Source organism: Elephas maximus, chromosome 20 (assembly GCF_024166365.1).
Source record: "Elephas maximus indicus isolate mEleMax1 chromosome 20, mEleMax1 primary haplotype, whole genome shotgun sequence".
NCBI classification, from domain to species: domain Eukaryota; kingdom Metazoa; phylum Chordata; class Mammalia; order Proboscidea; family Elephantidae; genus Elephas; species Elephas maximus.
In genome coordinates this window covers 38,865,982-38,892,681 of record NC_064838.1, presented here as the reverse complement: position 1 = coordinate 38,892,681, position 26,700 = coordinate 38,865,982, and the positions used below count along the sequence as shown (strand labels likewise).

The 26,700-nt window shown below is 41.4% G+C and overlaps 1 protein-coding gene across 5 annotated transcripts in view; it reads left to right on the top strand.

Moving 5' to 3' along the window:
• The first annotated feature begins 220 nt into the window (after positions 1-220).
• The window catches only part of NR2C2 (nuclear receptor subfamily 2 group C member 2), a 128,803-nt gene continuing 102,323 nt past the window's right edge, over positions 221-26,700 (top strand). For 2 of the 5 annotated variants that reach the window (XM_049863006.1, XM_049863008.1), the window contains exons 1-4: positions 451-5,841; positions 7,584-16,462; positions 16,619-16,709; positions 16,885-21,804. In XM_049863006.1, coding sequence (XP_049718963.1) covers positions 21,745-21,804 — 60 coding nt within the window. In that variant the 5' untranslated portion in view covers positions 451-5,841; positions 7,584-16,462; positions 16,619-16,709; positions 16,885-21,744. Of the gene's footprint in view, positions 332-450; positions 5,842-7,583; positions 16,463-16,618; positions 16,710-16,884; positions 21,805-26,700 lie in introns of those variants that run through there. The other 3 variants (XM_049863007.1, XM_049863010.1, XM_049863009.1) reach the window with 3 other exon arrangements.

Below are 26,700 nucleotides of genomic sequence, written 5' to 3'. Positions count from 1 at the left end.
GAAGAAGAACATTCGCCCTCCTCCTACCAGCGCGCGGGCGGCGGCGGCGGCGGCACCGGGGTCACGAACTCTGACCTTTCACTGACAAAAACAATAACAAACCCCCCCTTCCCCGCGACCCCGGCGGCGCCCCCGGGCCCGCCCCCGCCGCCCCGGCTCCCACCTCGGCGTCTCGTCTCGGCCGGCTCCCCCGCGAGCCCGCGGCCCCCGGGGCTCCCGCCAGCCGCGAACGCCGGGAGCCCGGCCTCCCCGCGCCCTGCCCTCCGCGCCGGGGGCCGCCCGCCGCAGACACGGGACCAGCTTCGAGGCCGCTTTGGCGCCAAATCCTGAGGTAAAATTGAAAAAGGGTCGGGGCGGGCTGGCGGCGGAGGGGGCGGGCCTGGCGCGCGGACATGGAGGCGCCGCGACGGCGGCGGCTGAACCCGACCTTTTTACCTTTGCCACGGGGCGGCGGCGGCGGCGGCGGCGGCGGCGCCGGACGCTTTGCATAGTGGGCCGGGCCGCTCCCCTCCCCTCCCCGCCCGCGCCCGGGCGAAGCGAGCGGGCTCCCCCTGACCGGCCGGGCCGGCGCGAGGGTGGGGGGCGGAGGGAGAATGGCCGCGGCCCCGCCTCACAGTTGGCTCTCCGCCAGCGCCGCCATTTTGTTCTCGACGGAGATGGCTCCGGCTGGGCCGGGCTTTCCTCCTCCTTCTCCTCCTCCTCCTCCCCGCAGTCCCTCCTTCCCTCTCTCCCAGGCTCCTCGCCCCTCCAGCTTTCCGCTTGTCGTTGGCGGCCGTCGCGGCCCAACCGCCGTTTTTTCCGAAGGGGAGGGTGGAGGAAGAGGAGGAAGGCGGGACTGGGGCGCGACCTCGTGAACGATGGCTGAGCCGACCAATGGGTGCCCCGCTAGGAGGGCCGGGGTCTGTGGCGCCCCCCCCCCCGAGGCTCTGTGGATTGGCTCGGACCGGAGGGGGCGGTCCCGTGCGGCGCGGAGCCCTGGCGGGGCGGGAGCAGGGCCGGGGCGCCGAGTAGGGCCCGGGCCGGGGGGGCGTGGCCGGGGCCGGGGGCGTGGCCGGGGCCGGGCGCGGTGCTCGGGGGCGCGGCCTGGGTGGAGGCCCTTGGCGCCCGGGACTCGGCCTGGCGGAAGGCTTCCCTTGGCGTGGAACGCGTCCAGGCTGAGTCCTGCAGAACAATAGTAGTAAAGGTGATGAAGCGTCTTCAATCCACGGCGCTGTCGCGTGGGAAGAGACTTTCCCGAGTCTGGACACCACGCAGGGCTCCGGCCGGTACTGTCGGCCTGACCATGAGTGAATCCCCATTCTGGGGCCCGGTTTAATAGACAGCAAAATGGGGAAAATGAGCATTCTTGCCAGGGAGGACCTCCGGTCCCAGGATTGTTCGAAGGGCTCAACTCAGAAAATGGAGTCCAGGCCACTTTGTGAACCTCACAGTAATATAAAAATGGTGTTACTGTTAGAAATGGAATGTAAAGCCGCCAGGAGTGGAAAGCTTAAAGGTATTGGGGCTTGAGAGAACAGTTGGAGGTAATTCTTTTCTCATTCGTTCATTAAATACATATTTACTTGCTTGTAGGCACTGGGGATGTATCCCGAGAACCAGCTGGCCATGACCCCAGCCCTTCTAGAGATGGGGGAGGGGCGTGAATAGACAGTTAAATAAAAGGATAAATTTCAGTTTACCATGTAAAAAATGAAACTACATGAGATATTAGAGAAGGTTCGAGGGAGCTAATTTATATTGAGTGGTCAGGCAAGGCTCCTCTGAAGAGGCGAGGTTTGAACTAAGTCAAAGATGAGAAGGAACTCAAGGAAGGAATCGTGTACCAGAGAGAACACCTGTGTTAACCAGAGGAAAAACATTTGGGGTGATTGAGAACAGTCCGGTTGTGCCTGGAGAGTGGTTGGAACTAGTTTTGGGCGTTTCCATTATCCCACTTTACCGCCAGGTTACAGACTGTGAAATATGGCAGAGGCAATGGAGAACAAGTTTTCAGTTTAATAGTAAAAAAGAGAGTTAAGCAGAATACAGTCAGATGAACTGCTGGTGAATACGTGTCTTAGAGGGGAAAGGCTCAGAAAATTATAGTTACGTACAGATTCAAATCTTTGTCAGCTTCTTAAATAGCCATATTTAGTTCATCAAATATTTGCTGAGCTCTACGAATACCCCAGGCAGTATATGCTAGCTTGGGAATACAGAGATGACTAAAACGCTGATCTTTGTCCTCAAATATGTATGAATGTGATTCTATACACATGAGTTCTTTTTCTGTCTCTTGTATATATTTTTTTTTTTTTTTTTTTGTATATGTATGTGTGTGTGTACAATAGAACTGCTCCATAGGGCTTTCAAGGCTGTGACCTTTTGGAAGCAGATTGCCAGGCCTGTGTTCTTATTTGGAAATTAATACAATCTTCCTTTTAGAATTGAAGTTTAAATGAGTTAACGTAAATAAAGACTTAGGAAAGTGCCTGGCATACAGTAAACATTCAGTTAATAATAGGAGTTATTGTTGTTAAAGAGCCTTGGTGGCACAGTGGTTGAGAGCTCAGCTTCTAAGCAAAAGGTTGGAGTTTGAATCCACCAGCTGCTCCTTGGGAACCCTGTGGGACAGTTCTACTCTGTCCTGTAGGGTCGCTATGAGTTGGAATCGACTCAACAGCAACGGGGTTTTTTGATATTGTTACCATTAAGGAGCCCTGGTGATGCAGTGGTTAAAGTGCTCAGCTGCTAACTGGAAGACTGGTGGTTCGAACATACCAGCTGCTCCGTGAGAGAAAGGTGTGGCAGTCTGCTTCTGTCAAGATTTATAGCCTTGGAAACCTTATGGGGCAGTTCTGCTCTGTCCTGTAGGGTCGTTGTGAGTTGCAATTGACAGCGCTGGGTTAGGTGTTTGGGTATTGTTTTATGAAGCAGTAGTTGACTGGTATAAAAAAGTTGATTGGTATAGATATTGGACTAGTTAAGTGATGTAAGCAATGAAAATTTTAAGCAGTGTGGTGTAAGGGCAAGAACACTGGAGTAGGACATTGGGGTTCTAGTTTTAGCACTTCTGCCTTCAGATAGTCATTTGGCATCCAGACCAGAAGTTTACATAGAAAACAAAGTAGTGGAACTAAATAGTACTAGCAAAAATATAGGGTGTTTTACAATTTATAAAACTCTTTTACAAGTATTACGTTTTTCAGGCCCCATAAGGACCTACGTAGTGGTAGAGCCCTTTTACTGCTCTCTATTTAAACACCCTTCGAAAGCTTTCATCATTTCCTTATCCCTGTGCTCTAGACATACTGGCCTTCAGCTTCGGGACAGTGTGGCCTACTTTCTGCACAGGCCCTTTGGACATGCTGTTCCCTCAGGCTGGAATGCTGACATGCCTTGATCCCTGCATGCACACATACCTTAGCCTTGCAGATCTTACCGCCAGCATCACTTCCCCTGGACAGCCCTCCCTGACACCCACTGCCAGTCTAGATCAGATTCTATATACTGTTTTCTTTCCTTCGTAATCTTTATCTCACTTTGTAGTTACACAGTCCTTCTGTGATTGTATGGAACCCTCATGGCGCAGTGGTTAAAGAGCTTGGCTGCTAGCCAAAAGGTCAGCAGTTCGAATCTACTAGCTGCTCCTTGGAAATCCTACAGGGCGGTTCTACTCTGTCCTATAAGGGTCGCTATAAGTCAGAATCAACTTGATGGCAGCAGGTTTGGTTTTCGGTTTTATATGATTGTTGGATTAATGTCTGCCCCCTTTACCACACTGTAAGCTTTATGAGAGCAAGAATCATTTTGCTTACCGTTATATTGCTAGTACTTAGCAGAGTGCCTAGCACTATTTGTTGAATGAATGAATTGTTACTAATTTATATCACTGATAGTTACATTGCTGCACATTAATGAGTGCATTTTTATGTGGGCTTGTTTGGCAATTAAAATAGCAGTGCCAGCAATAAAATGTCTGTTACAGTATTTGGATGAATTTATGAAGTGGTTCTTGACCGACGGCACTGCTTGGAGATGTAAATATGGATAAGGTGATTCTTTTTAGCCACTTACGTAGTGATTGCTGGTTTGTTTTTTTTAAGATGAGAAATAGCTGATTTTCATAATAAATTACGATGTAGTTATTTGAGAGCTAATAAGTTCGTATATGAAGAAGTAAATAACCCGAATATAATCATGTCATCTACTTTAACTAAAGAAACAAAGCACCAAGCTAATGTGATTTTCTCGAGATTAAAAATTCTGGTCATTCTTTCTCCATCACAAGGGATCAGATATCAGGGAAGAAGTCTTTGGTGGTTTTGCAGGAAGTTGTGAGTTGAAAGTTTCTGTGGCCATTAATTTTAAAAATTCATCTTTCCAAATCTTTGCTTCACCAAGGTTAAAAGCAGATTTTGTGAAGTATATAACAACTTTCCACTGGAAAGAGTGGTAAAGAGAATATTTCTGTTGACTTATTTGATATAATACAGATTTTCCCAATAAAATGACTGCTGTGATATTTTAAAAACAGTAACAGCCCCATTTTTATTTCATGTATTTTTTGGATTAAATTAAAGAATTTTTGGTATCCCTTGTTCAATTTACCACTTTTAATCCCTTTAACTAATTATTCAGGGTAACCGGACAACAGATAGTTTAATGAAAAAGTGATGTATTGTCTTACACCATTAAATTACTTATTTATTGCTTTTGTAAAAAACAGCTTGGGGGCAGTGTCTGATCTCTTTTAACGTCACAAGAAAAAAAAAACCGCAGTGCCATAGAGTCGATTCCGACTCATGGTGACCCTATAGGACAGAGTAAAACTGCCTCATAGAGTTTCCAAGGAGCGCCTGACAGATTCGAACTGCTGACCCTTTGGCTGATTGCTGTGAGCAGAGATCAAACGTGCCTCCTCTCTCTGCCATCTTTTCCAATTCTGACACCAGCCATTACTCCCACGGCACTCTCTACTTCTCTACAGGATTTGATAATTCATTGCAGTGGCCACACAGAATTCACAGACAATACTCATGATTATGGGGTTTATTAGGGAAGTATAGGTTACAGTTCAGGTTGAGGAATGCTCAGGATACTGTTCTTCCATCAGGACAGCCCCTTCCCAGCCATGCTCACAGGCACATCTCTCTGGCCCTCAGCCCTGCTCCAGCAAGTGTTAGAAAACTCTTTTAGTTAAGCCAGTAAGTGCCCAGAGGCACTCTCCTCCGCCAGCAAGCCTTCTGCCCAAAGGCACTCAGCTTTCTCACTCCATGAGCTGGGAAGCCCACCATTCTGTCTCCTGCTGTAGTTTTTCTGCCACTGACTGCTTCTCTTGTAGTGTCTTTCACCAGCTACTGGTTCCAGGAGCTTCTCAGCCAGGGGTCCTGGGTCCAAAAGATGCACTCTTCACTCCTGACCTTTCTTGGCGGTGGTGGGATTCTCTCCTTCCCACCTCTGGGATGGCTCATTTCAAGCCCAGCAAGAAGGGAAAAACTGACCCCCTGGTGGGACACAGTTATTCTATCTGCACAGTCCCACCTAATCACATGGGTTGAAGTTACAAGACCGTGGCGAAAAAGGCCACACGAAAACAATTCCTTGCGTCACGGCTTTCAACAGTTGTATCTATAGGGTTGCTATGAGTCGGAATCAACTTGACAGCAGTGGGTTTGTTTTTTTGAGTTTATTTACAGTGAACTTGAGATTCTGTTTTCCTGAACATATCTTTACAGAAAGAAGAAAACCCTATGTGTAATAACCTTCTCACTTTATGAGGACTGCTGGAATGTTTTTAACACTTGTCTCCTAGGAGTCAAATGACAACGTGGTGCAACGGAAAGAGCTTGGGCTATGGAGGTAAAAAAAACCTGGCTCTGGAACCCTGAGTTGTTAGCCTTTTTGAGGCTTATGTAGTCCTCATTTGTAAAATGGGGTGGGTGGAGCCAACATTGAGAGTGGGGGTAAGGGTAGGAGTCACTTGTGCAAATGATAATCTGAGAACAAGGGAGGTGGGCCTGTGTAGAACAGCCCCTCCCTCAACCTAGGTGCTGAGCCAGTGGCCTCCTGTGTCTAGCTGCTGGAGTCTTTCCATATATTGAGGGCTTGCTTTTTGGATTTTAACCTTTGAAGTCTCTTAACCAGTTATGTATGCCCTATGTTCCTCTAGCCCCAAGGCACCTCACAGAACAACTACCATTATTAACTTAATAAATGCCAGGTAGGGAAAGTTTGTGAAGGAATCATAGAATCTCAGAGTTGGAAGGGGTCTTACAGCTTGTTGAGTCTAGTCTCCCTCGTGATGTGAAATTCCCCTTCCAGATTTTAGTGTATCTCTTTATGCTTTATTGCTGATTGTGAAGGTCTTAAATAATGCCTTTTTTTCCTCCCATGAATGATCATCATCATTAACGTAATGAACACATTCATGCGAACACCGTTATAAAAGATGTTTTTTTCCTTATTTGTTGGAGGCTTCCTTGCTGCAACCTAACATGTCTGGAGGCCGAGATTCCCTTTGTAATTCCCTTCTGTCCTGTCATTCCTTCCCCATATCCCTTTTTATCTGCTGCTGCTACCTGCTCCCCATCGTCACTTCAGGTGCCCTGAGTGCTAGAAAGTTTTAAGAAGCAGGAGTTATGTATCACAAGGCAGGACAGCCTGGGAACAACAGCTCAGTTAGCATGGCTCATGATAATGAGGAGGAAGAGTGGAGAGAAGGAGTAAAAGCCCAGATCATAGTGTTGGTGGAAGGTATTGATACAGGAACAGTTAGAGCAGATGAAGATCCCTGGCATCTGGGAGTCTTGAAGTACAGGGATGGAAAGTGAGTTGTTAAGAATGGGAAAGAGATAGGACAGCTCAGATATTTAATTTCCATTCTGATTCACCTGGTCTCAGGAGCAAAGTATGAAAGTCCTGAAGTCCCTTAATAGAAGACGAAACCTTTCATCTTATGATTGTTGACAATAGCCCCAAAGATTCTAATCCCTGACATTGTTGATAGGGAGGAATTTCATTCCAAGATTCCAAGTGTAAACAAAGGTATCTTCATTTCCTGTTTGGATTAGTGGGAGGTGTGAGGGAAGAAGCCATGGTGGCACAGTGGTTAAAGTGCTCATCTGCTAACCAAAAGGTCGGCAGTTCAAACCCACTAGCTGCTCTGCTGGAGAAAGATGTGACAGTCTGCTTCTGTAAAGATTTACAGCCTTGGAAACTCTATGGGGCAATTCTACTTTGTCCTATAGGGTTGCTATGAGTCAGAATCGACTCGATGGCAGTGGGTTTTGTTTTTTGATTCTTGGTAAGAGAAGGTATTGGGGCCTGAAAAATGGGGTGAATGCTACTGAAGAGTGAGGAAGAGAAATGAGAGGCTAGTGGGGTAAGACTCAAGCATGAGGACTTTTGTTTCCTGCTTGGCTGCCCACAAATGTACCTTAAAAACTCCAATAACCGCTTGCTTCTATATGGTAGGTGGGTCTCTGTTGAGAAAGATACGTAATTGAGATTGGATGGTGTCTTAGTTATCTAGTGCCTTTATAACAGAAGTACCACAAGTGGGTGGCTTTAACAAACAAATTTATTTTCTTGTTGTTTACAAGGCCAGAAGTCTGAACTCAGGGCACTGGCTCTAGGGGAAGGTCTTTCCGGCTCTGGGGTAAGATCTTTGTCTCTTTTCAGCTTCTGTTTCTTGGTTCCTTGGTAATCTCCACATGGCTTGGCATCTATCTTTCATCTCTGCTTCTTTCTCTGCCTAATCAGCTTGGTTTATATCACAAGACATATCCTACACTGATATGGACTCATGAACATAATAAAGAAAACCCGATTCCCAAATGAGGTTACATCCACCAGTATCCAAAAAAACCCTTGCTGTTGAGTTGATTTCGATTCATAGCGACCCTATAGGACAGAGTAGAACTGCCCCACAGAGTTTCCAAGGAGTGCCTGGTGGATTTGAACTGCTGACCTTTTGGTTAGCAGCCATAGCACTTAACCACCAAGCCACCAGGGTTTCCATCCACAAGTACAGGAGTTAGGAATTACAACACATATTTTGGGGGGACACAGTTCAGTCCATAACAGATAGCTTCATGATGCATTTCCCCCAGTGGTATTCCTTGTACAGTGCATCTGATTATGTTTCATTTGTAGAACATTTCAGAAATGTCATTTGTACCACCCTCATATTCATATTCTCTCTTTTTCTCCTGCTATAATGCATCTTTTTACAAGGTCAATTAGTTGAATAGCCCATTCCCTTAGAATATTGAAGAATCACCTTTTAATTGCTATACCAAGGTTCAAAGCAGATGTCACAAATTGCGTCAGCCATCAACTGGAGATTCTGGTAATTAGAATACTTTTGTTCGCTTATTTGATACAATGCAGATATTTTTTCGAGTAAAATTTAAATTTATAATGTATGTTTTTTGAAGAAATAAAAGACAAATTCAATTTTTAAAAATTAGAAAATTTTTGGACAGAGTAGCTGGGGCCTGGGGACCATAATTTCAGGGAACATCTAGGTCACTTGGCATAACAAAGTTTTTTAAGAAAATATTCTACATCCCACTTTGGAGAATGGTGTCTGAGGTCTTAAAAGGTTGCGAGTGGCCATCTAAGATACGTCAACTGGTCCCATCCCACTTGGAGCAAAGGAGAATGAAGAAAACCAAAGACACAAGGAAAGTACTAGTCTAAAGGACTAAGAGACCAGAAGAACTAGATGGTGCCTTGCTACCACCAGGGACTGCCTTGACAGGGAACACAACAGAGAATCCTGGACAGAGCAGGAGAAAAATGTAGAAAGTCACATAAAAAGACCAGCCTTAATGGTCTGACAGAGACTGGAGGAACCCCAAAACTATGGCCCTTGGACACACTGTTAACCCGGAACTGAAACCATTCTCGAAGCCCGCTCTTCAGACGAAGATTAGACAGGACTATAAAACAAAAATAATACACATGAGGAGTGTGATTCTTAGTTCAGTCAGATATAGGAGACCAAATGGGCAGCTCCTGTCCAAAAGCAGGATGAGAAGGCAGGAAGGGACAGAAAGTAGTCGAAGGGGCAGAAAGTAGCCAAATGGACACTGGGAGCCCAGGGTGGAAAGGGGGGGTGTGCGTCACATTGTGGGGATTGCAGCTAATGCCACAAAACAATGTATGTTTAATTTTTTGTATGAGAAATTAACTTGAGCTGTAAACTTTAACCTAAAGCACAATTAAAAAAAAAATTAGATTTTCAAATGAAAATAGCAGTGCAGCAAAAGGCAGTTGAAGAATGTTCATAGTAACTGTAGTGGTAAGAGCTTCAAACTAGAAACAATTTAAATGTCCATCAGCTATAGGATGGATAAATAAATAGCCCTGGTGGCACAGTGATTAAGAGCTTGGTTACTAACTAAACGGTTGACAGTTTGAATCCACCAGCTTCTCCATGGAAACCCTATGGGGCAGTTCTCTGTCCTATAGATTCGCTATGAGTCGGAATCAGCTTCATGGCAATGGGTTTGTTTGTTTTGGTCATGATCATACATTGGAATGCCATCAGCAATGAAAATGGACTAACTACTAGTAGTTATCACAAAAATAATGTTGAGCAAAAGAAACCAGGCACAAAAAAAGTACATCACATATAGGTCAAAAACAAGCAAAACTAATCCACGGTAATAGAAGTCAGGAGAAGAAAGGGGAAGTTGATAAGTGTGATGGAATAGAAGGGGGACTCGCAGGTATCAGTAATACTGTGTTTTCTGGCCTGTGTGGTGTTTACATTGTATGTATTCACTTAGTAAAAATTCATTGAGCTGTTTCATGTACGATTTGTGCACTTCAGTGTTTGCATGTTAAATTTAGCAAAATGCTTCAAGGAAAAACTTTTCCTTTTAAAAAAGAAAATTATCCTTACATTTTAATTAAGAGATTAGTATATAGGCAACATTTTAAGGGAAAAGTTTGTTCATGTTCCAGAAGAATTGTCATGTTACTATTTGGGTGGTTCTGGTTCAGAAATTTCTGTAAGCAATTTCTTGTTGCCATCGAGTTGATTCTGATTCATAGCAACCCTAAAGGACAAAGTAGAACTGCCCCGTAGGATTTCCAAGGCTGTTTTTTTTTTTAATCTTTATAGAAGCAGACTGCCACATCTTTCTCCCACAGAGCAGCTGGTGGGTTTGAACCACTAACCTTTTGATTAGCACCCAAGTGCTTAACCACTGTGCCACCAGGACTCTTCCCCTATAAATGATACTGAAACATAAATTACATATTTAGAAATTAGTGTTTGTCTGAATCAGTTATTAAATTATCTAGCTTATGTAAGCTAGATAATTTTGTTGCCTTAGATAATTAACTAGTCTCCTGTTACTTTAAATTTCCTCCTCTTGAGTTCTTTTTTCTGGGAAACTTCCAAAGGGCATTGTGATATAGAGAGAAAATTGTGATTTTAGAGTCAAAGAGGCCTGAATTGGAATCCTAGCTCCATTACTTAGCTGGATAACTTGTGAGACCGGCTTACTAGCTGGGTGACTGGCTGGCTGATTTTGTACAGGCTGATTAAATTTGGAGTCTTAGGTTTTCTTATCTGTTTTGGTGGGGTGATAATACCTACTCAGAAAGCATGTTAAGGATTAAATGAGATAAAACCAAAACCAAGTCAAACCCATTGCCGTTGAGTTGATTCTGACTCATGGCAACCCTATAGGACAGAGTAGAACTTGCCCCATAGTGTTTCCAAGGCTGTAATCTTTACGGAAGCAGACTGCTGCATCTTTCTCTCACGGAGCAGCTGGTGGGTTTGGACCGCTGACTTTTCAGTTAGCAGCCAAGCACATAGTCACTGAGCACTATCTTTGCAAGAAGATGTTGTTGTTAGGTGCTGTCAAGTCAGTTCCGACTCACAGCAACCCTGTGTACAACAGAACAAAATGCTGCCTGGTCTTGTGCCATCCTCACAGTCATTGTTGCAGCCACTGTGTTAGTCCATCTCATTGAGGATCTACCTCTTTTTCGCTGACCCTCTACTTTACCAAGCATTATGTCCTTTTCCAGGAACTGGTTCCTCCTGACAACATGTCCAAAGTACATGAGACAAAGTCTCACCATCCTTGCTTCTAAGAAGCATTATGTCTGTACTTTTTCCAAGACGGATTTGTTTGTTCTTTTGGCAGTCAATGGTATATTCAGTGTTCTCTGCCAACACCATAATTTAAAGGCATCAGTTCTTCTTAGGTCTTCCTTATTCGTTGTCCAGTTTTTGCGTGCGTATGAAGCAATTGAAAACACCATGACTTGCTCAGGGTTGCGTTAGTTCTGAAAGTGACATCTTTGCTTTTTAAAACTTTAAAAGAGGTCTTTTGCAGCAGATTTGCCTAATGCAGCGCATTTCTTGATTTCTTGACTGCTGCTTCCATGGATGTTGATTGTGGATCCAAGTAAAGTGAAATCCTTGACAACGTCAGTCTTTTCTCCGTTTATCGTGATGTTGCTTATTGGTCCAGTTTTGAGGATTTTTGTTTTCTTTATGTTTTGTTTTTTTTTTTATGTTGGGGTGTAATCTATACTGAAGGCTGTGGTTTTTGATCTTCATCAGTAAGTGCTTCAAATCCTCTTCACTTTCAGCAAAGCAAGGTTGTGTCATCTGCTTATCGCAGGTTGTTTATGAGTCTTCCTCCAATCCTGATGCCCCGTTCTTCATATAGTCCAGCTCTTTGGATTATTTGTTCAGCATGTAGACTGAAAAGTATGGTGAAATGATACAGTCCTGATGCACACCTTTCTTAGCTTTAAACCATACAGTATCCTCTTTTTCTGTTCAAACGACAGCTTCTTGGTCTAAGTACAGGTGCCTCATGACCATGGTTAAGTGTTCTGGAATTCCCATTCGTCACAATGTTATCTGTAATTTGTTATGATCCACACAGTCAGATGCCTTTGCATAGTCAATAAAACACAGGTAAACGTCTTTCTGATATTCTCTGCTTTCAGCCATGATCCATCTGATATCAGGAATGATAACCCTTGTTCCATGTCCTCTTCTGAATCCAGCTTGAATCTCTGGCAGTTCCTTGTCGATGTACTGCTGCAAACGCTTTTGAATGATCTTTAGCAAAATTTTACTTGTGTGTGATACTCATGATATTGTTCAATAATTTCTACATTATATTGCATCACTTTTCTTTGGAATGAGCACAAATATGGATCTCTTCCAGTTGGTTGGCCAGGTAGCTGTCTTCCGGATTTCTTGGCATAGATGAATGAGCACTTCCAGCATTGTATCCATTTGTTGAAACATCTCAATTGGTATTCAGTCAGTTCCTGGAGCCTTGTTTTTCGCCAGTGCCTTCAGTGCAGCTTGGACTTCTTCCTTCGGTACCATAGGTTCCTGATCATATGTTACCTCCTGAAATGGATGAACGTCGACCAGTTCTTTTTGGTACAGTGACTGTGTGTATTCCTTCCATCTTTTTTTGATGCTTCCTGCATCGTTTAATATTTTCCGTATAGAATCCTTCAGTATTGCACCTCAAAACTTGAAAGAAGATGGATTTCATTTGAAATGCTGTGAAAGTATTGGGATTTAAAATGTTTATGTATATTTGTTGGTTTAGTTCGTGATAGGAATAATTACTTTAAAAATCATGTAGGTTTTTCAAACATGTAGAGTTATTTTGCATTTAATAGGGCTTCCAACCGAGGCTGATTTGGAGAATAGACTATGGATCATTGCCCTAAGAGGCCGTCATTAATTCTTTAGGAGAAAAGAGGTAATTAGATTAATGTAAGTTTTGTGTGTGCATTCAGCAAATTTGCTAGCCAAAATTTTCCATCAAATACCTTATTTCCTTCAAGAAACAGAATTTCATATATTAACTTAGTGCGGCTGTTGTTTCCCATGGCAAAAGGTGCATTTTAGGAGACTTTCAGAATAATAGAAGGCATTCTTAGAGTACAAAAGCAATATCATCCTTTTTAGACTATTCTCTAGATTTCCTTCTTATTAGTGAGAGAGCCTACAGCTCATAATTTCAATGCTGAGCTGTACTCAAGTGGGAATAAAGAGTCTAAATTGGGGGGTTATTGAGGGTCACATCATAGGTGCTCAGTAAATCCATCTGCTTTCCATCCACCCATCTATCCCTGGATCACATTAGTAGAAATGAAGAGAGTCCACGTTACCTTTACACTTTGGGCTCCTTGGTAAAGTAAGGAAAATCACCCACAGTGTACAATTTTTTTCTTAGGGGAAATCTCCATGTAGAAAATTGCAGCACTGCCCTGGTAGGATAGGAATGCCATGTAGGTAAGAGCCACTTTTCTTCCCTTCTATTCCCTCTCTATGAGTCAGAATTGACTCGACGGCACTGGGTTTGGTTTTTTGTTTTTTATTCCCTCTCTATCTTTAACACACACATATCATTGCTGCCCCTTTCTTACAGACCATCCTTTTCATGTGAAAGAAACAAGTTTCCTATGGGGGGGCACAATGGGCAGGAAATCACCTGACAAAAAAGCTACGTAATCTGAGTCTAAATAGTGGCAAGGTTTCCAGTGACAGGATGTTTGTGTGAACTTGACCTCAGATGCTGCGTCTTAGTGAGCATCTTTTCTGTCAGTGAACATTTATATTGTACTAAACCTGTCACTTGATGTCCACTCCCTGATTTGAAGTCTTGATCTGTGATTTCAAGTCTTGAGCTATATATCTCTCATATTTTATCCTTTTTCAGGCTATTTGACTCCTCATTTTTTATTTTCTGACAATCAAAGCAAAATAAAAGTTACACTGAATATCTTATACCTGTCAAGAAGTTCTGTACTCAGTAGCATTTTATAAGTAGTTATTAGGTATTTTTAAAGTATTTGTGAGATTTTATTCTAATTAGCCCTTTCATTTTGCCCAGTTGTACAGTTTGACAGGGTGAATTACAAATGCCATGTGTATGTGTGTCTGGCACATGTGCGTGCATGCACACACATACAAATTTCATATGGATGTTATGTCAGAATAAGAGACCTGTTCCTGATTATAGTATAGATTTTACAGTTTGAGTTATTGATTTCAAATATCTTTGAGAAAATAAAGTGTTACCATCACCTTGTACCAGTAGTAGCTACCAATGTACCAAGAATTACTTTTCACAGTCAATGTACCAAGAATTACTTTTCACAGTAACCTCATATAGTCTAATATCAGAGAGATCAGCTTAGTGCTGGAGCCTCAGAATCCAGTGCACTTATTTAAATGAGAAAATATCAAGATGGCAGATACTTTGAATGTTATATAATTGTGGGCCACATAATACATAAATACAGATTATTGATATCAGTTCATTGTGGAAGGAAAGGCAAGTTCCCCTGCCCTTCCCTGCTCAAGGAAGACAGTAGTTCCCTTGTCCCAGGACTTGCTTATTGTTACCTGAGACACCGGTTCCTAAGCCTGCCCCTGTGGAGAGCATAGCTGAGCTGTGCTGGTAACTGGAAAGTCAGGTGTTTCCAGCCAGAGCCTAGCTTTCACCTCAGTGGGGTCTGTAACCTTGTCTGGGTAAAGAAACCCTCGTTGCAAGGTTTCATCAACTGTATACTTTTTATGAGCCTGGAACAGTTGATTCAGAGTCATCATTGTGTTCTCTACTTCTTTATTATTAAAGTGGTGGTATTGGTCTACTTGGTTTTAGAAGAATTTATGTTAAAACTTACTATGCATAAACCCCAAGCAATAATGGTTTTACTTCCGTCATTCTGTAATATGTATATAATAGTTTTTATATACTGTGCCCTGTTGTCATTTGTATGCTATACAGTAAAAACTCATTAATTGAAGTTAAGTTTAATAATCGCCTTTATCTCTGGTCTTGACTCTTGCTGCTACTCCCTAACTGGCTGCCTTTCTCTTTTCTGTCATCTCCACACTACTACCCAAAGGATTTTTTTTTTTTAAACCCGTATATGATCACTTTATAATTCTGTCAAACTACTGATAATTCACCATTGTCCACGGTGTCAGCCGCTTTCCTCCCCTGACTTCTCCCACAGTTCCACATAAGAGTGCCTGCTTTTCTTTGACTGTGCCATTTGCCTTCTTAGTCACCTAGTACTGCCATAACAGAAATACCACGAGTGGATGGCTTTAACAAAGAGAAATTTTTTTCCTCACAGTAAAGTAGTCTAAAAGTCCAAATTCAAGGCATCAGTACCAGGGGAAGGCTTTCTGTCTCTGTCGAGTCTGGAAAAAGGTCCTTATCCTCAGCCTTCCCACAGTCGAGGAACTTGTCAAGCACAGGGACCTCGGGTCCAAAGGATGTGCTTTGCTCCTGGTGCTGCTTTCTTCATGGTTTGAGGCCCCAAACTCTCTGCTTGCTTCCCTTTCCTTTTATGTCTTGAGAGATAGAAGGTGGTGCGGGCCCCACCCCAGGGAAATTCCCTTTACATTGGATCAGGAAGGTGACCTGAGTAAGGGTGGTGTTACGATACCACCCTAATTCTGTTTAGTGTAAAATTACAATCACAAAATGGAGGACAGCCACACAGTACTGGGAATCATGGCCTAATCAAGTTGACACATATTCTGGGGGAGACAATTCAATCCATGACACCTTCATACCTGCTAGTTTTATATGAGCTGTCCCCTCTGCTGAGAACTCAGTCACCATCCTGCCCTCTCTTTGCTTGCTGAACTCCCACCCTTGCTTTAAGACCCAGTTTAAATATCTCCCCTCCTAGAAAACTTTCGCCGATTCCCACTGGCAGAAGAAGGAGGTGCTTCTCCCTTTGGACACTCATTGTAGCATTTACGTATTTCTTTTTCTTTTACGTATTTCTTCATATTTCTCAGCAGTCAGTTCATTGCTTAGTTCATATTAGGATTGGTAGTGGTGGTTGGCTTGATTAGTTTAAAATCACTATAGGAAGATATTCTGTAGCAGTTTTTTATGCTTTTGATACTTCGACTTATAACTCTTTAGGCAACCCACCCAACTCTTTTCAGTAAACCTTGTTTCTGGGGTCAGCCTTTGAAAGTTAGGGAGCTGAGTGGATCAAGTACCAGCTTTTGAAGACTCAGGTTTCTGTACCAAGATGTAGTGTAGTGTTCTGTCCACAGTACCGATACAGTGTCCAACCTGTAGTAACCACTCAGTAAATGTTAGTTACTGTCAGTATTATCATGCTGATCTCCAACAGGCAAGGAGATTGTTTTGAATAACTTTATTTCTATAGCTTGTAATATAAAAATAATAGGTTTCTTCCCCCCAGATTTCAAATGCAGACTTAGATTGTGCTAGTGAATACGATTTTCAGACTACATATTTAGACACAACCCTCTGTTCCTAGAGATACTCATTCTAGGGGATCATCCCCTAATTGATAACCACTGCCTGCTACCCTTTCCAAAACTCTCTGCCATTTGTTCTCACTGTGTGATCTTTCTGTCTCTAGGACTGCCTATGGCTGCGGTAGCAGTAAGAGAATCTCTCAGGTGAGAGTCTTAACTCCTGACACTATCTTTTCATTTTTTTCCTTAACCTCTGACACTATCTTTTTTACCCTGGGGAGGTACTTGAATGAAATGTTTTCCCCTTCTTAGCATCATCTGGAAAAAAAAAAAAAAATTTTTTTTTTTTTTTTTTTACAGCATCATCTGAGGATTTTGTTTTACCTCACGTTGTGATGTCCTTGAAGAAGCAGCCTGTGTCTTTTTTATTTACATAAGAGGATAGGATATGGTTTGTGAATTCACGTATTTTCAAAAATAATGAAATGGAAAATATTTTTGAAATTACTCTCATTTCTCGTTTATTACATTTAAATCTTTATTGAAAACACTTGCTTTGCATAGTTTCTTTCAAGTTCTCTCTCTCTCTTTTACTTTCATTTTTTTGTCTCTGCTTGTTTTTCCAGAAGGTGTACCTTCCTTCTTGTTCATTTTTAAGCAGATTCCAAAACTGCTGTTGATGATGCCTGAAGCTGCTTTGGAGGCAGAAAATCAACAGTGAGATCAAGAATTGTAAGAATTCAAGTATGAAGAAGGTTGATGCTCTGGGTATTAGAGGTTTGAGATAGCCCAGGGTACTGTCCCAACAGGAAATTGGTATGGAAGAGAAAGGCGGGGGCACTTGCCATACCAGAGAGCAAAACCTTTATTAGAAAGCTACAGTGATAAGACAGTGGTATTGGCATAGAGAAAGAGAAGTGGAACAGAATAGAGAACCTAGAGTTACATTCACATATGTAGGGAAACCTAAGATATGGCAGAGGTGACATTGCAGGTCAGTGGAGAAAAGGATAGATTGTTCAATAAATGGTGCTAGAAAACTGATTATCCATATGGGAAAGAAATTAATTGGATCCTTACTCCTCATCAGACTCAAGAATTAATCTGCAGATGGATTAAAAGACTTATATGTGAGGAGCAAAACTTAAACACTTAGAAGAAAATATACCAAATTATGACTTTGGGGGTGGAACAAGATTTTTATAAATAAAACATAAAAGTACAAACTATAAAGGAAAATATCAATAAATTCAGCCATATTAAATTCAAGAACTCCTGTTCATCTAAAGATGCCATAAACAGATGAGCCGCAGAGTGGGAGAAGATATTTGTAGCTCATATAATCAACAAAGAATTTATGTCCAGAATATTTAGCTTTTCTAAGCTAAACAAGTTTACTACTACTTCTCTGTGACCTAACATCTCTAGTCACTAGTCATTAGAATTCCCTTGGGACCCCAAGCCCTGTGAGAGGTTGTTAGGTGCTGAAAATATGAGTGTTACGGTGAATTATTACAGAAAGTTTTCTGAGTTACTAAGTCTCTGTAAAATCACGCAGTCATTTATAAAGTCTACTTCAACTCTAAACTTAAAGGATTAAGCCATTAATTTTAAGGAAAATCAATAGAAGGATATGCCTTTCTAGATCTCTCTTATTTGTATACTATTCAGTAATATTTCCCTAACAATATTCCTGCAGCATTCAAATTCACGTATTTCTAGCATCAGACTGTAGTCGATAATAGCAGCAGAAATACTGGTAACTCCTAAAAGTGCTAAAATTAGTAGTTGCTCCTGCATGTTTGAATTTTAGTTCTTAATAAGAGTGTATAACCACTATTGTCTTTATCCATTTGATTTTTGAGAGCTCTCATTTACTGTTTTAAGGAAAAAGATTATAGAACTGTAGACTTTTCATATGCAATAATTATTTTAAACAACAGTTGATTGACTTCTAGAAATAGTACATTTGAAGTATGCGTTTTTCCTTCCATTTCTGTTAGTTGGAACAAGACTGTAGCAAGGGGAAATACCAGAGTGTTTCTCTGTGCTTTCCCTTTTAGAAACAAAAGTAAAAAAGACTTTACTGCTTACAGAAAGAATAAATAACCACGAACACCGTCTCCACAGTTTCAAACCTAATCCCGTTATGTGAAAATGAAGACTCACTGATACTGGTGACCTGGCCTCCACCATAGCAGCTGTTGCGATACTGCTCTTACAGGTTTTTGACTCCTTGAAGGCAGGGGCCAGGAATTTATATTTGTCAATCACAGTTTCATGGTGCCATTTCTCCCGTGTTGCCATTTTGGCAGTAAATAACGTAAAGGGGGATTATGGTAATAGAAGTGGCTATCTAGTAGTGGATAGAATAATTTAGAAAGTTACCAGAGACTTAAAGTTTTATCAGTATAATACTTTAAATAAAAACTGCAGGAAAGAGTTTTGTAAAATCTCATTGCAAAATAGTTAAGAATAGTTTGTGATTGAAGAAGGGCCAAAAAAATGAGCTATGTACACATTTGTATGTGTTATGTGCACAGTAATATCATTTTTACATGTAAATCTGGGAAATAAATGATACCAGAGTTTCGTTCGCCTCTTAACCGTGGTACTTATACAGTCAGTGATTCGTCTAGGAACTAGGCCAAAGTTCTTGTTTTTAGATGCTGTCGAGTCAGCTCCAACTCATAGTGACCCTTCATACAACAGATCGAAACACCGCCCAGTCCTGCGCCATCCTCACAAACATTGCTGTGTTTGAGCCCATTGTTGCAGCCTCTGTGTCACTGCATCTAGTTGAAGGTCTTCTGTTTTTCGCTGACCCTCTACTTTACCAAGCATGATATCCTTCTCCAGGGACTGGTCTGTCCAGGTAACATGTCCAAACCACATGATACAAAGTCTCGCCATCCTCACTTAAAGGAGCATTCTGGCTGTATGTTTTCCAAGACAGACTTGTTCATTCTTTGGTAGTCCACAGTATATTCAATATTCTTCACCAGCACCATAATTCAAAGGCATCAATTCTTCTCCCGTCTTCCTTATTCATTGTCCAGTCTTTGCATTCATATGAGGCAGTTAAAATACCATGGCTTGGGTCAGGTGAAACAGCCCAGATGGTACAGTGGTTAAAGCACTTGGCTGCTAACCAAAAGGTTGGCGGTTCAAACCCAGCAGCTGCTCTGTGGGAGAAAGACGTAGCGGTTTGCTTCTGTAAAGATTTACAGCCTTGGGAACCCTATGGGGCAGTTGTACTCTGTCGTATAGGGTTGCTATGAGTCGTGGTTGACTTGACGGCAGTGGGGTGTTTTTTTGGGGGGGAGGTCAGGTGCCTTTTAGTCCTCAAGGTGACATCTTTGCTTTTTAACACTTTAAAGAGGTCTTTTGCAGTGGATTTGCCCCATGCAATACGTCATTTGATTTCTTGACTGCTTTTTTTTTCTTCCATGGTCGTTGATTGTAGATCCAAGTAAAAGAAATCCTTGACAACTTCAGTATTTTCTCCATTTATGGTGATGGTCCAGTTGTGAGGATTTTTGTTTTCTTTGTGTTGAGGTGTAATCCATACTGAAGGCTGTAGTCTTTGATCTTCATCAATAAGTGCTTCAAGTCTTCTTCACTTTCAGCAAGCGAAGTTGTGTCATCTGCCTGTTGCAGGTTGTTAATGAGCTCTTCTCCAGTCATGCTGCAGCATTCCTCTTCATATAGTCCAGCTTCTCAGACTATTTGCTTAGCATACAGACTGAATAAATGTGGTGAAAAGGTACAACTCTGACACACACCTTTGCTGATTTTAAACCATGCGGTATCCCCTTGTTCTGTTCTGTTCAAAAGCACCCTTGCTTTTGAAAGGAAAAATACATCAGTGTGCTCTTTTGTTTCTCTTGGTCTGTGTACAGGTTCTTCATGAGCACAATGAAGTGTTCTGGAATTCTCATTCTTTGCAATGTTATCCATAATTTGTTACAATCCACGCAGTCTTGTGCCTTTGCATAGTAAATAAAACACAAGTAATCATCTTTCTGGTATTCTCTGCTTTCAGCCAAGATCCATCTGACATGAGCAACGATATCCCTTATTCCATGTCCTCTTCTGAACCCAGCTTGAATTTCTGGCAGTTCCCTGTCGATGTGTTGCTACAGCCGTTTTTGAATTATCTTCAGCATAATTTTACTCATGTGTAATATTAATGATAAGTCAAAACCAAACCAAACCCAGTGCCGTCGAGTCAATTCCGACTCATAGCGACCCTATAGGACAGAGTAAAACTGCCCCGTAGAGTTTCCAAGGAGTGCCTGGTGGATTCAAACTGCCGACCCTTTGGTTAGCAGCTGTAGCACTTAACCACTATGCCACCAGGGTTTCCAATATTAAAGATATTGTCCAATAATTTCTGCATTCTATTAGATCACCTCCCTTTGGAAAGGGTACAAATATGGATCTCTTCCAGTCTGTTGGCCAGGTAGCTGTCTTCCAAATTGCTTGGCATAGATGAATGAGTGCTTCCAGTTTTGGATCCATTTGTTGAAACATCTTAATTGGTGTTCTGTCAATTACTGGAGCCTTGTTTTTCAGCACTCCCTTCACTGGACTCCCTTTAGCTTGAATTATTTGTGGCAGGGTTATTGGGAAACATTTCGGGAAGTGTTCAGAGAAGCTGTGTCTTATAGCTGGAAGAGACCAGGGGGTTTGCATGTACAGCTGTTTCATCAGCAATGTTTATGCTCAAGTGGCCCTGACTCAGGAGACTAGCACACTTTTGATTTTTAGATTATCTGTCTCAATTTTTGCAAATGATGGCACCATACCTACTTTTTTCTATTAATAGAAAGCTGAATTACCTGGTTTTCTTAATCTAATAAGGATTTTAAAGTATGCATTGATAAATTTATGGGTACCATTTTCTTAGCACAGTTCAGTGATGCAATGTCTTTAATTCTTTTCTCTATTAATGATAATGTTTGCCTTTCAACCATGCATGAGGTTAGCACCTAGGCAGGGTTTTGCTTCTCACATTGCCACTAGTAACAGAAGCATAGTTGATGATAGCCATCTAGTGCTCCGTATCCAGAGTTGATCTCACACCTTTCTCAGATAGCCACCTTCTTTTTCAGCATAGTGTGACAGGGAGCTATCAAAAAAGGTGTGATTCCTACCTCCTTGAGACGTAAATTAAACTGTTACAACCCAAGAGACTTGATTAGAATTAAAGCTCCAAATTCATCTTTGTCTATATTTACCAGGGGTTGTCTTGTTTTCACACTGACATGTTTCTACAAATAATTTTGTACCTGTAACTGAAGAAGTTGTATCCAGATATGCTTAACCTGCTAGCTCTTTCTCCAGTAGAGGGCAAAATCTGCATAAGGTAGTACCAAAGATGAGTTTTGATTGCTAGTATTTTTCAAGTAGCCTGGTTTCTCTCCACCTGATGGAAGTTGCTGCATCTTTCCAAACAGGTTCTCTAATGATCTTGCTTCACCATGGCTACAAATATGGAGGGGCTGGTTCAGCACAGAGTGGGGACCCAGCAGGTGGCTGAGGTGAGTGACAGGGGCTAGCACAATAGCTAGCACCCTTGCTTTTGAAAGGAAAAAATACATCAGTGTGCTCTTTTGTTTCAAAACCATCCCAGTGAATTCAGCATGTAATCCAAATCCAAAGTAAAATGCTAGCATTGAAGAAAAAATAAAAATGACAAGAACATTTATTCCTAATGTTTCTTTGCATGACGAGGGTGGCCTACCTGCGTATAATAAGGTGACTAAAAAAATTTCCTCTTGAACCAAAAACTAATAGAATCTGATGCTTATAGAAGTTGTGGGTATGATGTTAACTCCAAGGCTCTGTCTTAGTTTCTTTCACTCTTAATAATTGGTTAATACCATGGAATGGTGGAAGGCCCACTTCTATGCATTCAGCAGTCATTATTGGTCCTCTGCCATTGGAATTGTACTGGAGATCATGCTAAGTACTGAGAAGTACAGAGGTGAATAAGCCACGGGTCCTTTCTTCAACATTTGCGGTGTCTAGTTAGGGAATAATTATAAAACAGGGTAAGAAGTGTAATTCCATGTGAAGGAGGTTTTTCTGGAGGTGGGTCTCAAATGGTGAGTACGCATTCGTAAGACAGACCCAGATGGAGTGGGTGGGAAAGTGTGTGGCAGATACATAACTAAGTCAAGCATATGTAAAGAGACAGAGCATGGAATAGCTTGGGATGTTCAGGCAACTTGAGGTGTAAAAGAGGTAGGCAGGGACCAGATTTGGAAAAACACTGTTAATCTCTACTCACTAATAAAATAATCACTTTGACTATTACTTGGTACAAGTCCCTATGCATGGGCTTTAATCCTCACAACAACCTTTTGAGGTGGATACTGTAAGTGTTCCCAATTCATAATTGAAAAAACCAAGGCTCAGAGATGTAGATAATAGGACAGGTGCGCATTGTGGCAGAACTGAGATTCCGACCCATACCTCTTTCACTTCTTCCAAAGCTCCTTCAATTAATCACATGTCATGCTGGAACCAGGGATATTGGAGGTGTTCAGATTTGTATTTTTGAACTAATGTTTATATTTCTAGGGCAAAGACACAATGTTAGGAATGGACATTTAAAGAAAAGGTTTAAAAAAACAAAACAAGAACTAAGTACAAACATGGCAGTTTAAACCACTAAAAATTATGAGCAGATTTTCAGATTTTAGATCAGCCACTAACTTTAAGGTAACTAGTTGTTCCCTTTTCCCCAGACAAATAATAATAAATATTAATGAACACGAAAGAAGATAAACCAAACAAAACCTACTGCCATCAAGTCAGTTACTGTAGGACAGAAGAGTACTGCCCCATAGGGTTTCCAAGGCTGTAATCTTTACCGGAGCAGACTGCCACATCTTTCTCCCACAGAGTGGCTGGTGGGTCCGAACCTCCAACTTTACTGTTAGCAGCTGAGTACTTAGCCACTGTACCACCAGGGCTCCTTTGAAAGAAGATAGATTTCATAAATTTGTTAATGTGAAATTTTTGAAAGGGCTGTTAGGGCTGTGAAAGTATTGGGGTTTAAAATATTCATGTGTATCTGTTGGTTTAGTTTGTGATAGGAATAATTACATTGAAAATCCTGTAGTTTTTTTTTTTTTGTATGGATTATGGAAACCCTGGTGGCGTAGTGGTTAAGTGCTACGGCTGCTAACCAAGAGGCCAGCAGTTCGAATCCGCCAGGTGCTCCTGGGAAACTCTATGGGGCAGTTCTACTCTGTCCTGTAGAGTCGCTATGAGTCGGAATCAACTGGATGGCAATGGGTTTGGTTTTTTTTTTTTAACATGGATCATTGCCCTAAGAGGCCATTGTTAATTCTCTAGGATAAAAGAGGTAGTTAGGTTAATGTAAGTTTGGTGTCTGCATTCAGCAAATTTGCTAGCTAAAATTTTTTGTCAAATACCTTATTTCCTTTAGGAAATAGAATTTCATATATTACCTTAGTACAGCTGTTATTTCCCGTGGCAAAAAAATGCATTTTAGGAGACTTTCAGAATAATATAAGGCATTCTTAATTAGGAACACAAAAGCAGTATCTTCCTATTTCAAATATTCTCTAGATTCCATTGCCATTAAACTAGCTAAGCAAGTAAAAAAGCCTGCAGTTCATCATTTTAGTGCTGAGCTGTAATCAAGTAGAAATAGTCTAAATTGAGGAGTTATTAATGTTGGATATTCATTTATTTAATCAGCAGACAATGAAGGAACACTACCCCTTTCCTTAGGCTGGTGGTGGGGGCTGCACAGGTAAATAATATGACTGGAAGTGTGCTCTGTAAGAACTCTCTGTCAAAGGGTTAAGTGTGAGTTGGGCCATGCTAGAGGGGAAGGACAGGAAGGACCTCAGTAGGAAGGAGAATCTATAGTCAGATTGTGGGCTATGGGATCAGATAGACTGGGGTTTAAATTCAGACCCTGCCACTTGTTATCTGGGTGACTTCTCAGTGCCTCAGTTTCCTCATCTAGAAAATGGGAATAATAATAGTACCTGTCTATCTTATAGGGTTGTTATGAGGATTTAATGAAGTAATAATATATAAGAGCTTTAGTAGTGCCATACTTTTGCTCTAAGAATGAGATAAGGCAGCATTGTCAATTCTATAAATGTTCTCTGGAGTCCCAGATCAACCTTTTTCTCTGTTGGTCAGGTAAGTCACAGATTACAAGGCAAACTACAAAAATTGGATAATACAAAATAACAACTTGATGTTCTATAGAGAGCTCAAATTTATTCATTTATTCAGAGAGGCAGTTTAATATAGTGGTAAAAAAAATGCAGATGCTGGAGCCAGGTTGCCTGAATTTAAGCCCTGGCACTTGCAAGCTGTGTGACCTCTCTGTGCCTAGTTCTGCATCTAGAGAATGGGGAGAATAATGGTATTTACCTTTATAGGATTGCTTGGGATTAGTAGATGAGTTAAAACAAGTAAACCTCTTAGAACAGTGCCTGGCACATAGTAAGAGCTATAGAAGTGTTGGTTATTGCTATTTTATGTCATATTGAGGAAAGTCCCATTGTAGTTTATTCTCAATAATTCCTTTCTGGTGGAAAATTATGGACTTTCCTTTTTCACTTACAGAATTTCTTTCAAATATTCCCTCTGATCTTAGTGGGAATTATATGTATAATTGTTAACTGTACAAACCCCACGTTCTCACAGAAGATATTAAAACACTGGGTGGGTGGTTTCTACTAGATGACCCTTCTGATTTCTTGAAAACTCGATATTTTGGATATCTTAAGGATACGTAAGCTGGAATCATTATACCCGTGGGTATGACAAGAATTCCTTGGACTTAGAATCCATTTTTCAGTTGCCCCCTTAATTAATCTAAATTGTACTTGACAGTACAGGGGAGATATTTAAATTTTTTTAATGTCATTATTACCTTGGCCTTTCATTTCTTATCCTTAATATTATATCTTACCCAGTTTTTTGCAAATGTTTTGTTCCACGCTGTAGGTGACTTCAGAGATGAAGTTATCTGAGCTTCTTCAACTCTTGGAATATCTCTGGCTGTTATCTTTTAAGATATCTGAAAAATCTACAGATGTAGATTTCATCCTTTTTTCCCTTCATCAGCATAGCCTGTACTGGCTGATTTTTTTTTTTTTTTTTCCTCCAGAGGTCTTTCCTAACCAAATGCTTTTTAGGTCACAATGACATTGGTAACAGAAGCATTTTGGGGTTGGGGAATGTATTCACTGATAGTTTCTGAACCGTAATGTTGAGTTACAAAGAGATGATGCGTGAGCGAACTGAAAATCCCAAAGAAGAAGCCCCTGTACAGTGTGACGAATAGTCAGGGTTAGATGGATGGGCTGCTCGAATCAACTCAGTTGAGCTGTACTTTCAAGAAATAATATGCAGCTCACTCTTTCACCAGTACATTATTATATGCCTCTAGCTCTTCCAAACCAAGTTTGATTCAAAACTGGCTTATAGGAACATTTAAAATTTAATATTAACCATTAAAATTTGCCATACTATTTAAATAAAAAAAAAAACTTTTTAATTTTGAAATAATTTTAGATTTACAGAGAAGTTGCAAAGATAGTACAGAGAGTTTCCAATAACCTCCATCCAGCCTCTCCCGTTGTTAAATTCTTACATTACCATGGTGCACTTGTCAAAACTAAGAGAACATCGTTGGTATGTTACCGTTAACTGAACTCTAGACTTATTTGGCTTTCACCAGTTTTTCCACGAATTTTTTTTTCCTGTCCCAAGATCAGTCTAGGATCAATTAATAAATAATAGGCGACATAGGGTTAATTTCCAAAACATGAAGAAAACTCATCCCCAGTTTCCCATTTCATAATTCTGATGCTAACAACCCAGAGCTGGGTGTCTGCAAGTTAGAACTCTGTTCTTCCAGTCCCTACCAAATAGGCAAAACGCCAGCCTTTCTGCTGGCTCTCAGTGCCCCTGGCAGGTTTGATAATTCACCAGAATGACTCACAGAACTCAATGGAAACTATTACCTATATTTACAGTACCCATTTATTATAGCCAGAAAGGATACAAGCAAAGAGATACATCAGGCACAGTCTGGGAGAGGTACTGGCATGAGACTTTCATTGTCCTCAGGGATGGGTAGCACCGTCTTCTGTGCATGGATGGTCTCACCAATTGAGGAAACCCACAAGAGAGCGCTTCAAGGTCCAGAGTCCCCGAGTCTTTGGGACCTCATGAAGATACATGTCCAGTGAATACATACGATTGGCTTCATCATGCCCCCTCCCTTCCTGAGCCCTGTTCCAGGGTGGGTCCTGTGTAGCCCCTACTTGGCGTGGGTATTTTAGAAAGATGAAGAGTTCAGGCTGTTTTCAAAAACCAGAGACAAAAAGCCAAACTTAGTTCTTTGTCCCACAATTAATGTAATACGTCAT